A 15,539-nucleotide genomic window follows, 5' to 3' on the forward strand; every position below is an offset into this window, starting at 1 on the left:
TCTGAACGGATCCTTATCCCATCAGAATGCATTGGGGCTGAACTGATCCCTTTTGTGATAGCCCTGAAACGGATCTCACAAGCGGACCCAGAAACGCCAGTGTGAAAGCCTTACCTCCTCATAGAAACTGATTAAATTAGTTTGACATGACCGATCCCTCATGAAGCCATGCTGATATGGCGTTATTTGCTTATTTTCATTGAGGTACTCCAAGATGGTATCTCTTACAAAACCTTCAAACAGTTTACCCATGACGGATGTTAAACTTACCGGCCTATAGTTTCCAGGCTCTGTTTTTGGACCCTTTTTGAATATTGGCACTGCATTTGCCATGCGCCAATCCTGTGGGACATTCCCTGTCAGTATAGAGTCTGCAAATATCAGAAATAAGGGTCTGGCTATGACATTACTTAATTCCCTTAGTATGATTTAATATTTTTTTTTATGTAGTATCAATGTCAGATGCCACGATCAGCTATGAATGCGACATCTGAGGGGTACAATGACGGGGATCGGCACAATCGCATCTTCTTGTCATTGCACTCACTACTTGCACTAAGAAATGCGCTTTGTGACAAAGGAATACTTCGTTTATCAGTCTGAACGAATGTAACCAATTCATAATTGTCAATAGGTAACAGTCATTGACTAAGAAAGAAAGAAAAATAGAGCGGAAATGGTATGGGTTCAACAGGCGGGGATGTGAATTGGAAATGGGTGTGAAAGAACCCGACTTCTCCACATTTACATACGTACTGCTAATGTTATTTAATTCTAAGCATTCAAGTAAACCTTTTTTGAAACAGTCAACTGTCCTGATATAGACTATGCCACAGATTCACAGTTCTTATGGTGAAGAAGCCTTTTCGCCTCTGGATCCGCATCCACTCAGAATGCATTGGGGCTGTACGGATCTGTTCGGGGCCGCTTGTGAGAGCCTTCAAACGGGACTCACAAGCGGAACCCCGAACGCAAGTGTGAAAGTAGCCTTAGGCTGTATTCACACGTCCGCAATGTGTTTTGCGGATACACGGAGACACGGATCCGCAAAACACGGAAAGCGGCAATGTGCTTTCCGCATTTTGCGGACCGCACATTGCCGACATAATAGAATATGCCTGTTCTTGTCCGCAATTGCGGACAAGAATAGGACATGTTCTATTTTTTTGCGGAAACGGAAGCACGGATGCGGAAGTGCGGATCCGCAAATGTGGATGCGGACAGCACATTCCGTCCCCATAGAGAATGAATGGGTCCGCACCCTTTCCGCAAAATTGCGGAAAGGATGCGAACCCATTTTGCGGACGTGTGAATGGAGCCTTAGGGACAAATTTTTTAAGACAGGCGAAAAGTTGCAGATAGCAGCGCAACTACCCGCTGCGCCACCTTCGGTGCATGAAAAACGCCTAATTTAGGTATATTTCAGATTAATAAATGACCCCATTGTATTAACTTTCTCTACATTATAAATGCAACTTACTGAAATGAGACAACCCCTTTAAATGGCTGAAGGTTCTTATAGATGAGTCCTGCAAAAATGTTTCCCAACTGTTATAAACTTTTGGCTTGCCTGGGATGGAATGTCTTTATACTACTTGCAGACTGTTGGAGGACTCAAACTGTCTGGTGGTTCTGCATGTAACCATGCAAAGATGCTCCTGATGCCCACTCAATCTGCAGCTGTACAGATATTGTACAGCCGTAGGAGCAAAGAGTTGGTGTCCGAGACAGCTGGACTCCCCATAGAGAAGAGACAAATGGTTTATTACGGTCTCTACCTTTTTGGATAGCTGTATAGATGTTGCACAAAGTGCACTGTGCATACGGTTCAGGAAGTGGCAATACACATCCTGTTCCAGCCCCAATACACATGATCACCGTTTAACTGCAGGAACTACTGGACCCATATCAGCTCTATAATAAATCTCCATTAAAATAAAAATTACAAAAATAAGCCTGATGTATGACTGGACAAAAAAAGAGAAAATATTTGGATCACCAAATCAAAAAAGCAAACAAAGTGCATTTAAACTGCACGTGCAAAAAAAACAACAACTTAAAATTCCTTTGGTTCTGAATGCTGGAAAATGGCCTTGTCTTCAACTGATTAAATATCACTCCTGAACTCATACATAAAATAATTTCTGTCTACTTTTGCTATGCAAGTTATAAGTAATCTGTTTTCTTCTGAGCAGACATTTTTAGACTGTGGAGAGGAGGCCAGATGCACACACATAAATGGAGCATATGTTACCAATCTACAGTGCACTGGTAAATACGCATAAATACAGATACAACTAAAAATATGACTGAATAAGAATACGATGATTTTAAATCCTGAGTTTTGCAGTATTATATTAACAGTGGCTTTGATATCTGTTGGCCACAAACATTCATTAGTATTTTGACTTCATCAAACTGTTAAAGGCTATGTACACCTTCGGGAAACATTTTTTTATGATTGCATTTTACTCATCTTGGGCTAAAAATATATTTTTTTAATTGGTCACCAAAAGTTGCAAAATTTGGCCCAATGTCACAGAAAACGCCGTAATCGAGATGATGTGCGACATTTTTAAGTTACAAAACTGACGTATCTGATTTGATATAAGTCCCCCATAAACTGTAAATATAATACCCTTTTAACATAATATGCAGCCATTGTAACCACTTAGTAACAACAATGGTGATATATCCATGCCGATTTATGTCCATACAGTGTTATTCAAACAGCTGAGCTGCATACAAAAAAGCTAAAAATGTAGTGTGTATTCCACAAGGAATGTAAAGATGAGCAAACTAGTTTGTAATAAACCAGGTTTGTTACGAACTTTGCTATTTTTTTGTCTGACAGACAAAACCAAACCTCTTCAGGTTAGTTTCAGATGAAGCCATACAAATTGCACGTAGCATTGCCGTGCATTGCGATCCACAGCACAGGCACGGACAAACCACATGGTTTAATTTTTTTTTGGGGGGGGGGGGGGGGGTTGCTGAAATTATTAAAACCAGCATACAGGTGATTAAGTGTCTTACAATACACAGGGTAGCACACAAAATTATCTGTGAGTGATACCGTGGCATCAGGCCTCAATCTGTTGCTGCTTATTTCTATCTCCACACGGTTCAAATATTATATATATTTTTTTTTAAGGGGGGAAGGTTGTTGAAATTATTAAAACCAGCATATATGTGATTACTGCACTAATACACAGGGTAGCACATAAAATTATCTGTGAGTGATACCGTGGTATCAGGCCTCAATCCATTTCTGTTTATTTCCATCTCCACATTGATCCAAATTTTTTTTTGGGGGGGGTTGTTAAAATTATTAAAACCAGCATATGTGTGATTACTACACCAATACACAGGGTAGCACACAGAATTATCCGTGAATGATAACATGGTATTAGGCTACAATCCGTGTATTTCTGTCTCTAGGCACTTTCCGTGTTAGCAGGAGGGGGGGGGGGGGCATTAATACTTGCATAGTAGTTTGTCAACTTGTGTTTTACAATGGAGATTTTTTTTTTTTGCAGAAGATGATGGGCAGAAATCTGTAAGTGGCACCGAAACTGCAGTATTTCCAAAGTCAACTGTCAGTGGTAATGTCTTCAGTGTGTTTGTGTAAAGGGAAGGATATTGAACCTGCTTGTCTTTCATTTCCAGAAGGCTGATTTGCAAACTATTCCATACTTTGTGTGACTGCGTACACTTTGGCCCAGAAATGTCAGGGTTATGGAAGGGTTCCGAATGGAAGACCCAGAGCCAGAATGTGGGCAGTAGCACCAGCTATCTGGCCAGAAGTAGTAGTAGTAGGCTGCAGTTGTCCCTGATCGCTTTGGAAAGGCGCAACATTATCATTTAGGGGAAAGAGGATGGGATTGTGGTTTGGATAGCTCACTTCTCATCTCTGTCCCAGTAGGAACGACGTAAGGTGACTTCCATATCACAATACTGTGAAGCCAGCGGTCATAGTGTTCCTCTTGCTCCTCCCCTTTGCAGCCCCAGAGAAAGCTTTCAGTGGAATCCTCTTAGTCTTTACTGCCCCTTTCACATGGGGTGCATTCCTTTATCCTAAGAAGTGGCAAGATAGTCAATAGAGACTTGTGTGAGAGCAGTCAAGGTTTGTACTGCCCTGAGGAAGAGGTTAAGGAGGAGGCTGCAGACCCCAGGCATAGCTGTGTTGTTGGTGGTAGTAGTGGCATCAGTAGCCTTGGTATTGACGTTGGGGACAGCAACAGTGGCAGTCAAGGCAAATGCCTCTAGCTCTGAGTATCTCCCATCTGGCAGTTTTTCTCCACGCTGCTGGAAGACAGAAGCATTGCTCTGTGCAAGCTGTGCCAGGACAAAATAAGATGTGGGCAGGCAAACACAAATGTAGGCACCACAGCTCTATTGAACAACATGAAGTAGCATCACCCCGTCCCGTGGGCAAGCAAACGTGGCAGCCAGCTATGGCAACAGCAGTTCCCTCCTTCTCCCAGTCCCCCTTGTGGTAGCCAGGCTGCATCCATGGGCAGTACGGTGTCTTTCACATCGTCATAATCACTTTCCACAGCTCACACTAAGACTCCTCATCCTCTACTGCATTGTCAGCTATTGAATAACGGAATGCGTGGCCAAGAAACAACTCTACACACCCAGCAATCCGCTGGTGCGCAAGCTTAATTCACACCTGCCCAAGTTCCCACCTGGTGGTGCAGGTGCTGCCGTACCATTTAGTTGAGTCTGTTGCCTTTAGGGAGCTGATGTCATACACTCTTTCTTTCTTCATTCTGGCCTTGCCCAATCTTGCCACTGTTGCTTTCTGCCTGCCATCCTGCCTCAATCATGTCATTGCTGCGGCCTGCCGACCATCATGTTCTATATGGCTGCTGCTGCCTCCATCACTCCATTGCTGTCATCACGCCACTGCTGCTGCCTGCCTATCATCATCTTCCATAAGGCTGCTGCTGCCTCCATCATGCTGCTGCCTGCCAACATGTACCATATGGCTGCTGCTGCCACCTCCTTGCTGCCAATCCCCCTCTGCAACTACTATTAATGTTACACATCTGTCAGTACTACCATTACTGCTACTACTACCCACAGCCGATCCACTGCCTTGTATGCTATGCTGCTTCTGCTGCCTCTACTATTGCAGCCACATGCCTATTGTTACCCTGCCCTTTTCCACATCCACACTCTACTGCTGCCTCTCTTAAAAGGGTGAATTATTCTAGGCGCTCGTTAAGAATGATACACTTTTTTTCAGACAATCATCACTTGCATGTGTTGTATAGGCAGGCATTCTGACCTTTTCAAGCATAATTTTTTTGGACGCTTGGTCCCCTAAGCCACTTTTTTTTTAGCCATTTTTGATTTTTTTTTCCCATAACACCATGTTTGTTTAAACATCATCTGCCTCCAATAAGGGACAATTTTTGGAAGCTTTGGAATGTGAAAAAGCATAACATGTGGCGGCACAGTGTATATAAAATCACACTGTATGATATCCATAGCTATGTATGTCAGTGTCATTCAGACATCATTTACTATTGTTGTCATTGTGTTCCAGAGCTTAAGGGGGAAGGGAAAAAGAAAAAAATCATAAAAAATAAACAAAAAGAGATAACAACTTTTCTAAGTTTCTATCCCATGATACTAAAGAGTGTATATAAAATTTTCATGGTAATTGAGCCACTTTGGTTCGATCTGAATCGATTTGGGTCCGAACTGAACGTTTTTTTTATTTATTTTTATTCGGTGAACCAGAACCGAACCGAATTTTTAGTGGTTTGCTTATTTCTAGTCATATCTTTTCAACAATAGTGTTCAGGAAAACATTTCCCGTCTGTCAGATACTGTGGCCTTATCTGGAAAGTCATTGTACCTATCAAAAGTATTGTAAATTGAATATTTGTATTAATTTCAAATACATATACTGACAACAGAGCATGTAAAAAGTGTTGGGTGATTTTCTATTTGGCTGAAAGAAGCATACCTCCACTTGTAAAGGAGCTAAACAAACGGAAGCTCCCAGGCCCCCTCAATTCCAAACAGTGAACAAAAAAAAACCAAAAAACAGCTTCCAGCATTTCTCGAGAGATTAATAGAAAGAGAAAAATCACAAGACAAAAAAAGTACAATGAAAAAAAACAAAAAAAAAACACAAACGTGGAACTTCAATTAATTTAGAGCTTCAATCAGTAAAGGATAAATCCGTCACAGATCTAATTACTAAGGCTCTCGGAAGGCCAGGGACAAGACGCCAATCTCGTGGCTGTTTGAACAGCGTGATGAACTGGGGGACGATGGATATCAAGTCATTTTGTTTAATTTATAAATGGATTTTCCCCTAATGCATGAATTATCGTCGGAGCACAATGAAGAAGAGGGGGAGCACAGGGCTGTGTTTGATCCATCTTTACTTTACCATTTTCTGGGATGGAAGCAATGAGCTTTAAGCTTATTTAGAGTATTTCACAGAGATGTCTTAAGTATTAACTTAAAAATTTCCACTGGCCAAGTATAAACTTATTAAAAGACTGCTGTCAAAATCAGAAGGCTCACATTAAAAACTATTAACATGAAACCCTCTGGCAGCTTTAACACAAATTGCGTCCTTTAGGCCTCTTTCACACGGGCGAGTATTCCGCGCGGATGCGATGCGTGAGGTGAACGCATTGCACCCGCGCTGAATCTGGACCCATTCATTGTGTGAAAATCGCAGCATGCTCTATATTGTGAGGTTTTTGTGAGTTATTTTGCAACGCAGGCCCCATAGAAATAAATGGGGCTGCGTGAAAATTGCAAGCAAGTGCGGATGCGGTGCGATTTTCACGCATGGTTGCTAGGAGATGATCAGGATGGGGACCCGATCATTATTATTTTCCCTTATAACATGGTTATAAGGGAAAATAATAGCATTCTTAATACAGAATGCTTAGTAAAACAGGGCTGGAGGGGTTAAAAAAAAATATATAATTTTTTACTCACCTTAATCTACTTGTTCACGCAGCCCGGCTTCTCTTCTTTCTTCTTCTTTGCTGTGCAGGAGGAAAAGGACCTGTAGGTGATGTCACTGCGCTAATCACATGCAGGTACACCCCCCCCCAACTGGTTACCTCCCCTCTGTACCCTTACTGAAGACTAATAGCAATTAATTCATAACTTCTAGTAGAAATAATAAAGGAATGGCACAACATAGAGCCATAAGAATAGATGCTCCAGAACTGTTATTACATGGGAAATGTAGCTATTAAAATAGGCATGTCAGGAGCGGAGAAAGGTCCTCTCTTTAAGCCTGATGCAGGACCTGAGGGGCGGTGCATGATAAAGGGATTCAAAGAGCAAAAAATTTGAATCCTTTTGTCATGCTCCACTCTCTTAGGCCCTGCACATAGGATATCACTTTTGGCTGGGGGGGTCCTTTAAAATGTACAAAGAAATTTTACAAAATTTTACAAAAGAAAAATGATTATAGTCCAGTATTTTTCTAAATCACTGCATTAGTGTATTTTGGAGACGGTCTTTAGCGTGGATGTTAGTGCAATGATGTCCTGCTCTGCCTCAAAGTCTACCAACTTCAATGTTGGAGACTGCACTATTTTCAGTAGTGCACAGTGCCAATCTGTGTGCATAAAATCTGCATCAAAAACGCACAAAAAAAATCTGCACTATTTATCACAGTTTTGGTGTGGATTTTCATGCGGTTTTTCTGTTTATGTAAACAACCCCAGTGAAGTCTATAAGGAAAACCACTCTATAGAAAAAAATTGACAAGCTGTGGATTTTAAAATCCACACAACAGGTCAATTTCCGCAAATAAGAAAAACAGCTAAGTGTACATGAGATTTGTCAAACCGTATTTACTTTGCTGGTACTGTATTACGCTCCAGTTTTTCTGCACAAATTCCACGCAGACAAACCGCGAGTAATCCGCATAGTGTGCAGCCACCCATTAATGATTTATTTCAGATAAGAGACAGCTTTGAGAGGTAGTGCCACATCCCATAATGCTTCTAACTATGAAATACAAAATCTAGCATGTGGACCAAGAGTCACCAGCAGCTGACCCACTAAACTACTATTTTAAAATTTACCGTACATTAAAGGGGTTGGCCACTATTTAAGTACTTTACACAACATTGTAAGAGGCAGGGTAAAAATGAGTTTCCAAATATATTTTATTTCAAAATCTGTCTGAAAATCTTTTTATAGTGAGCCATGACCCCTGAGCCCCGCTCTGCCGTGCAGCCAGTTCGTTCATGGCTGCACGCGACATGGAGACGCTTTAGAGAAAGCTCGTCTATGCCTGTAGTGTAACTGCACATGCGCTGCTTTTCCTCATCTTCGGAGTGGGGAGATTAGTAGGAGCGGGGAGATTAGTAGGAGCGTGCCTGATCCCCTGGCCGTAATTTACAAACTCCAGAGCCCCTGTAAAGCAATTTTTTGTAAATATATACATGTATATATGTGTGCGTATTTATACATGTGTGTGTATATATACATGTATACATGTGTATATACGTTTATGTATATATGTGTATTATGGTGTATATAAGTGTGTATATAGAAATATGGTGTATATATACACATCTATATACACTCACCTAAAGAATTATTAGGAACACCTGTTCTATTTCTCATTAATGCGATTATCTAGTCAACCAATCACATGGCAGTTGCTTCAATGCATGTAGGGTTGTGGTCCTGGTCAAGACAATCTCCTGAACTCCAAACTGAATGTCAGAATGGGAAAGAAAGGTGGGCTACAACAGCAGAGGACCCCACCGGGTACCACTCATCTCCACTACAAATAGGAAAAAGAGGCTACAATTTGCACGAGCTCACCAAAATTGGACTGTTGAAAACTGGAAAAATGTTGCCTGGTCTGATGAGTCTCGATTTCTGTTGAGACATTCAAATGGTAGAGTCCGAATTTGGCGTAAACAGAATGAGAACATGTATCCATCATGCCTTGTTACCACTGTGCAGGCTGGTGGTGGTGGTGGTGTAATGGTGTGGGGGATGTTTTCTGGGCACACTTTATGCCCCTTAGTGCCAATTGGCCATCGTTTAAATGCCACGGGCTACCTGAGCATTGTTTCTGACCATGTCCATCCCTTCATGACCATCATGTATCCATTCTCTGATGGCTACTTCCAGCAGGATAATGCACCATGTCACAAAGCTCAAATCATTTCAAATTGGTTTCTTGAACATGGCAATGAATTCACTGTACTAAAATGGCCCCCACAGTCACCAGATCTCAACCCAATAGAGCATCTTTGGGATGTGGTGGAACGGGAGCTTCGTGCCCTGGATGTGCATCCCTCAAATCTCCATCAACTGCAAGATGCTATCCTATCAATATCGGGCCAACATTTCTAAAGAATGCTATCAGCACCTTGTTGAATCAATGCCACGTAGAATTAAGGCAGTTCTGAAGGCAAAAGGGGGTCCAACACCGTATTAGTATGGTGTTCCTAATAATTCTTTAGGTGAGTGTATATATACAGACATATTAGGAATCGCCGCATCCATACCAACCAGCTCTATAAAAATATAGCATGATCCAACCCCTCAGGTGAACACCAAGAAAAAAAAAAAAAAATTTTCAAAAAAAGCCATTTTTTTGTCACCTTACATCACAAAAAGTGTGTTACCAAGCAATCAAAAAGTCATTTGTACCCCGAAATAGTACTAATCAAACCGCCATTTCATCCTGCAAAAAATTAGTTTACACTAAAACATTATTTTTTTTTACAAAAATGCTTTTTTTGTGTAAAACAGAATAAATAAATAAATGACATATTAGGTATCGCTGCATTCATAACAACCTGCTCTACAAAATAATCACATGATCTAACCCATCAGGTGAATGTTGTAAAACAATAAAATAAAAACTGTGCCAAAAATAAATACATTTTTGGCCACCCATAAAGAGTAATATTAAATGATCCAAAAAGCATATATACCCCAAAATGGTACCAATAAAAATATCAACTCTTCCCGCAAAATAATTAGCCAATGCACAAGATGATTGGCAGAAAAAAAATGAAAAAGTATAGCTTTCAGAAAATGGTAACACAAAAAAAAAAACATGATTTGTTTTGTCTGGCCAGGTATGTCATGTGACCACTCTGAAGATGCTTGCTGTGATGCATGCTGGGATTTTTACTTTCACTTTGAAGCTGCTCCGCCCACACAGCCTCTCATCAATGGGAGCATGCTATGCTGAACACATTAGAAAAATGATATGTACACAGTATATCTCATGATACAAATATGCGTATGGTGGCCAACCCCTATAAATATTGAATGGTTTTAATATATACATACAGTACATTGCTGCCACATATGCAGTGTAAATAGGGTTATAACTAGGGTTGCAGCTATCGACTATTTTTGTAATTGAGCATTCTATTGATTAATCCAACGATTTATCGAGTACTCTAAAAACAAAAAACTAAATAAAAGAACGTTTTCTTTATATAAACTCATCAGCCCCTGTGCCATCAGCTTCTCCCCATGCCATCAGTCCCCCCCAGTGCCATCATCTGCCCCCCCAGTACCATCAGGCTCCCCCCAGTGCCATCAGCTACCCCAACCAGTGCCATCAGGCTGCCCCCCTAGTGCCATCAGCTACCCCAACCAGTGCCATCAGGCTGCCCCCCTAGTGCCATCAGCCTCTCCTTCTCCGCTTGCTGCACAGTCCTCCTGACGTCACACAGTGTCAGGTCATAGTGCATGCTTACGTGCAGTGCGGGGGGTTGGGTGTGTGCCCATGGAACGGTGAGTAATAGTAAGAGCTTTACTCATGCTTCGTGGTCACATGACACAAGCGAACCCTTTTTTGTCGAGTTACTCGATTCAATCGAGTAATCGTTTTAGGCATAGTTATAAAAATTCAGCACCCCATTTTGTCAGCACAAGTTAGTGAATGATTTTAATGGCTCTACTGAAGTTCAATGTGTTCTTTAGCTCATTCACATCTACCTGATGCCATTGTCAAGTAGTACAAAAAAATGTGGTAAAAAGAGAAAATTACAGGTTTATAAATGGAATCATGTCTCATGTTTGGGATTGTTAGTAAACTCACCTGGCTCTGGGGTCTCAGACTGTGAGGATGATGAAGCTGAGCTGGCTCCATCATCATTGGCACTCTGTGAGAGAAGTCCACGCCCTGGGGGAAGTTTCATGCCAAGTTGCTCTGCCATCTCTACATGGTCGCCTGGATGAACATAGTCAAAAATGCTGCTTCCTGTCAGCTCCACCTGAAAATGATAATAAAGATTTTGCAATAATTAATCAAAACGTGACACACATTGAAAAACAGCTCATAAAAATGAACCCTTCAGTTATTTAACTCAGGAGAAGCACACAGTGTCAGCTCAATGCAAAACAAGGTTGGGATGGAAAGTTTATTTTGTACAAAGGCTAATAGTACTGGTATAATGAGAATTGCTACATATAAGATAGTATGTGAAATTAATCTTTTTTGCAATTTATTTTTTAATCATTTTTATTACTGGTCTAAATGGGATCTGTCAAGAGATTCATAGTAACATAGTACATAAGGCCGAAAAAAAGACATTTGTCCATCCAGTTCAGCCTGTTATCCCGCAAGTTGATCCAGAGGAAGGCAAAAAAAACCACTCTGAGGTAGAAGCCAATTTCCCCACTTTAGGGGAATAAAAAATTCCTTTCTAAATCCAATCAGACAATCAGAATAAATCCCTGGATCAACGACCCCTCTCTAGTAGCTATATCCTGTAATATAGCTACAATAAAGGAATTCAAGAGGGGCCTGGATGTATTTCTGGAGTGTAATAATAATTACACTCCAGAAATACATCCAGGCCCCTCTTGAATTCCTTTATTGTACTCACCATCACCACCTCCTCAGGCAGAGAGCTCCATAGTCTCACTGCTCTTACCGTAAAGAATCCTCTTCTATGTTCTATGCCACTGAACCATACACAAATAGGCCTATAAAGCTGAGCCAGACAGAAAGAAGCTGGCAAAGAGCTGCCTAGATGACTCTTCTCCCTGTCCTGACTCATATTCAAGTTATGTTTGCAACCAAGGAGGTTTTTGATATGTCATGCAGATTGTGGTTGGTTCAGCCTGAACCTTCTAAAAGTTTTAAAAGGCAAATTAAGGATTTAACAAATACATGTATGGCAAAACATCAGGGGGAACTGAGAACAGAAATCAGAAGGGTATAGGCAACTCAACAATCCCCTGCATTTTATAGTAGTTACGTCTACTGAAGAGGCAGAAGGCTCATTGGACTCTCTCAGATCTGAGGCCCAGACATGAATACAACCTCTACATCTAATGTAGTTACTCTCCTGTCTGAATATATCCAGTGGGATGTAGTTAAATGGAATAGGACTACATAGTAACATAGTTTATAAGGCCGAAAAAAAAAGACATCTGTCCATCCAGTTTGGACGGTTATCCAGAGGAAGGCAAAAAAAAAAAACGTGAGGTAGAAGCCAATTTTCCCCACTTACAGGGAAAAATATTCCTTCCCGACTCCAATCAGGCAATCAGAATATGCTATATGTTCATATAACATTTCAAGACAAGCACTGTGTATAAGCTACAACAGAACTCACGCAGTTAACCTCTCCTTGTCACTTGTGATTTTCCTTGACTTCCATTATTTGGGTAAAGTTGAGCATCATGTTTTTAACATTGGAACTAGGGGGTTAACTCTAGTGAGACATAGTAAAAAATATTTGGTGTATTAAGAAATCAGTATGACGGTCCTTTCTCTACTCCACCATCCTTTATTTGGTCTGCATGTTTCTCCTCTTGGTTTGTAGTTATTAATTTACAGAATCAACACTGGGAACAGCTCTTGTGATCTCATATTAAATTTCCCCCTGAATCCACCCCGTGGCAAAAATTACTCACATCGTTAAAAAATATTTAATTAGGCTGCAGTTTATAGCAGGCTCACTAGGGAGATGCCAGAGTTAATGTGATTTGCATGAATTCCAGGGCCCTTTTTCCCTGGCGGAGAGGAGCTGAGATTTTTTTTTTATTGAGGTCGCTGACACAGACAAGGATGGAGGCTTCTGAAATGCACAGAACCACCAGAGAAGGAATCCCACTGCAACAAGGGCTCAAACAACAGATTACAGGCCTCATCCCACCCGACTCCATCTTCACCTTTTATATATTGCTTTGCTACTTTCTGCATGCTGGTTCTGTCCCTACATCTAGTAGGGATATTTAACCTGATGCTCCATTGTTAAAAAATCAGAGTAGCATAAAATATATAGAATATAGAAGCTCAAATGATCCTTTTCGGCTTCTATCATGGCTCCAGTCTTAAAACCGGTCAACCTTTTCTGGCATCATCTCCAGCTATTAAAGGGGTTGTCCGGGCTTTTAATATTGATGACCTATCCTCAGGATAGGTCATCAATATCAGATAGGCGGGGATCCGACACCCGGCACGATCAGCTGTTTGAAGAGGAGGCGCACACCGTGCCAGCGCTGCCTCCTCTTCACTGTTTACGTTCTCGCCGTCACCTCTGCAGCGGTGAGCAGGTGTAATTAAACCTAACCATCCTATTCAATTCAATGGGACGGATCGTTCCCAGACACTTGTATAGGAGCGATCCGTCCCATTGAAATGAATGGAACGGCTTGGGTGTAATTACACCTGCTCACCGCTGCAGAGGTGACGGCAAGAACGTAGTGAAGAGGAGGCAGCGCTGGCATGGTGTGCGCCTCCTCTTCAAACAGCTGATCGGCGGGGGTGTCGGACCCTCGCCAATCTGATATTGATGACCTATCCTGAGGATAGGTCATCAATATTAAAATCCCGGAGAACCACTTTGAGCAACATTTGGGCAGAGAACATTTCTATATGACGGTATTTCCTACAGCCTTAGACTCTTAATTTATTAGCCTCTTCACTCTTTGCTCTGTCCATCTCAACCTATCTACAATGTCAGATTTACAATTTCTGCCAGATCTTTTTCTAAACCTTTGAGGTACACAAGGCACCTATTTTGTCCAGGCTGTAATATGTTCTCTTAAATAGATAATAATAAAGAATGAAATATGCAGACAATAGACAAACAGGAAACACAATCAGGACTGTTCTTTTATTTCTTTAAACAGACAATTAATGGCAAAGGAGAATTTGCAGAGTGCATGTGATCACCATACTTTGTGCTGATTTGTAAAGGAGAAAGGAGTTGCCTAGCAACCAGTAATAGAATAATTGAAGGAATATTCCTTCATCTGCTAAGCAGGTTTGGAACCTGATAGATTAAAACACTGGCTATGTATAAACATGAATATATATGTATCACAATTAGAGATGAGCGAATTTAATATTTTGAAATTCGTTCACGCTTTGTTTGGTGGTAAAAGCAGAATTGCGTTATGGATACCGTTACCACGGACCATCCTTTATGCATTTCGTCATAGAATTGTGTTATGGTCCGCGGTAATGGAATCCATAACACAATTCTACTTTTACCACCAAAAGAAGCTTGAACGAATTTCATAACATTAAATTTGCTCATCTCTAATCACAATCTATTAGTAATATATATAGCAACACTTAGGGAAGCTTCCATTTGATATAGTTTTACAAAAAAAAAATCCTGTAAAAAAATTATATAAAAATTATATCCTGTAAAAAAAAAATATAGCTTTAACTTTAAAACATAAGAAAAATAGGAAACCAGAACAGATGCAAACGTGTGAAAATGATTATGAAAGATGCCTTCAAGGTCACAGAGTTCTAAAATGTTATCTTGTTGTAAATCTTTCACTTAAGTGGCTACTTTCTTTAACAAGAGGCAATATCTTTTCCTCCTCCTTACCAGAGGTGTCAGGAGAAAAGTGTTGGAATGCAACCAAAAGGAAACATACATATTTCAAAAGCAGAGTTTCATTAGAAACCTCTTTTTGCAAGATGATTTATACTTGAGAGGGACGGAACCTGGAACTTGGACAAAGGCATCACGGGATGTCAGAGGATGGCAGTAGTCATCCTTCACTTGGGATGGACAGTGACACATGTGAGGACCTGACTATGACAAGGGGATTTAAAGCTCACTGACAGTCACCTCCCAACCCTTCTCTCAAATTAAGCTCTATATTGCCAGAAACATAAAAGTGCATCTCCCTGGCATTTAACTATGATATGATTCGGTGTATTCTAAGAAGAAAATAGAAGAAAATATTGGCAGATGGTGACAAGTGCCAGAAAATAAGTGGAACAAGGTGAATAACAGGTGTTTGGTAGGTACATGTCCTAGTAAATCAGGTGAGGGCTCATATTTCATAACATTTGCAACAGTTAGATCCCATACATTATGTGATACCTGCGCCTACATCAAAATGACAGATTATCTTTATGTATGATCACAAGTATGTATAATATGGACATAGATGAAGGACCCGCGGATTAATGCAGCTACACTGATTCCTCAGCTGAGCAGGGGTTGAACTGCTTGAGGACGCTCAAAGAGTCTTTTCTCTGTAGGCTGCATCTATTGACTCTGTTCTCG

At 40.8% G+C, this 15,539-nt stretch overlaps 1 protein-coding gene across 1 annotated transcript in view; it reads right to left on the minus strand.

Moving 5' to 3' along the window:
- NPAS3 (neuronal PAS domain protein 3) overlaps positions 1–15,539 on the minus strand; it is a 600,688-nt gene that overhangs the window by 159,465 nt on the left and 425,684 nt on the right. Inside the window, exon 6 of the mRNA XM_044272150.1 lies at positions 11,090–11,264. Coding sequence (XP_044128085.1) covers positions 11,090–11,264 — 175 coding nt within the window. The remainder of the gene's footprint in view (positions 1–11,089; positions 11,265–15,539) is intronic.

Source organism: Bufo gargarizans, chromosome 11 (assembly GCF_014858855.1).
Source record: "Bufo gargarizans isolate SCDJY-AF-19 chromosome 11, ASM1485885v1, whole genome shotgun sequence".
Lineage (NCBI taxonomy): Eukaryota > Metazoa > Chordata > Amphibia > Anura > Bufonidae > Bufo > Bufo gargarizans.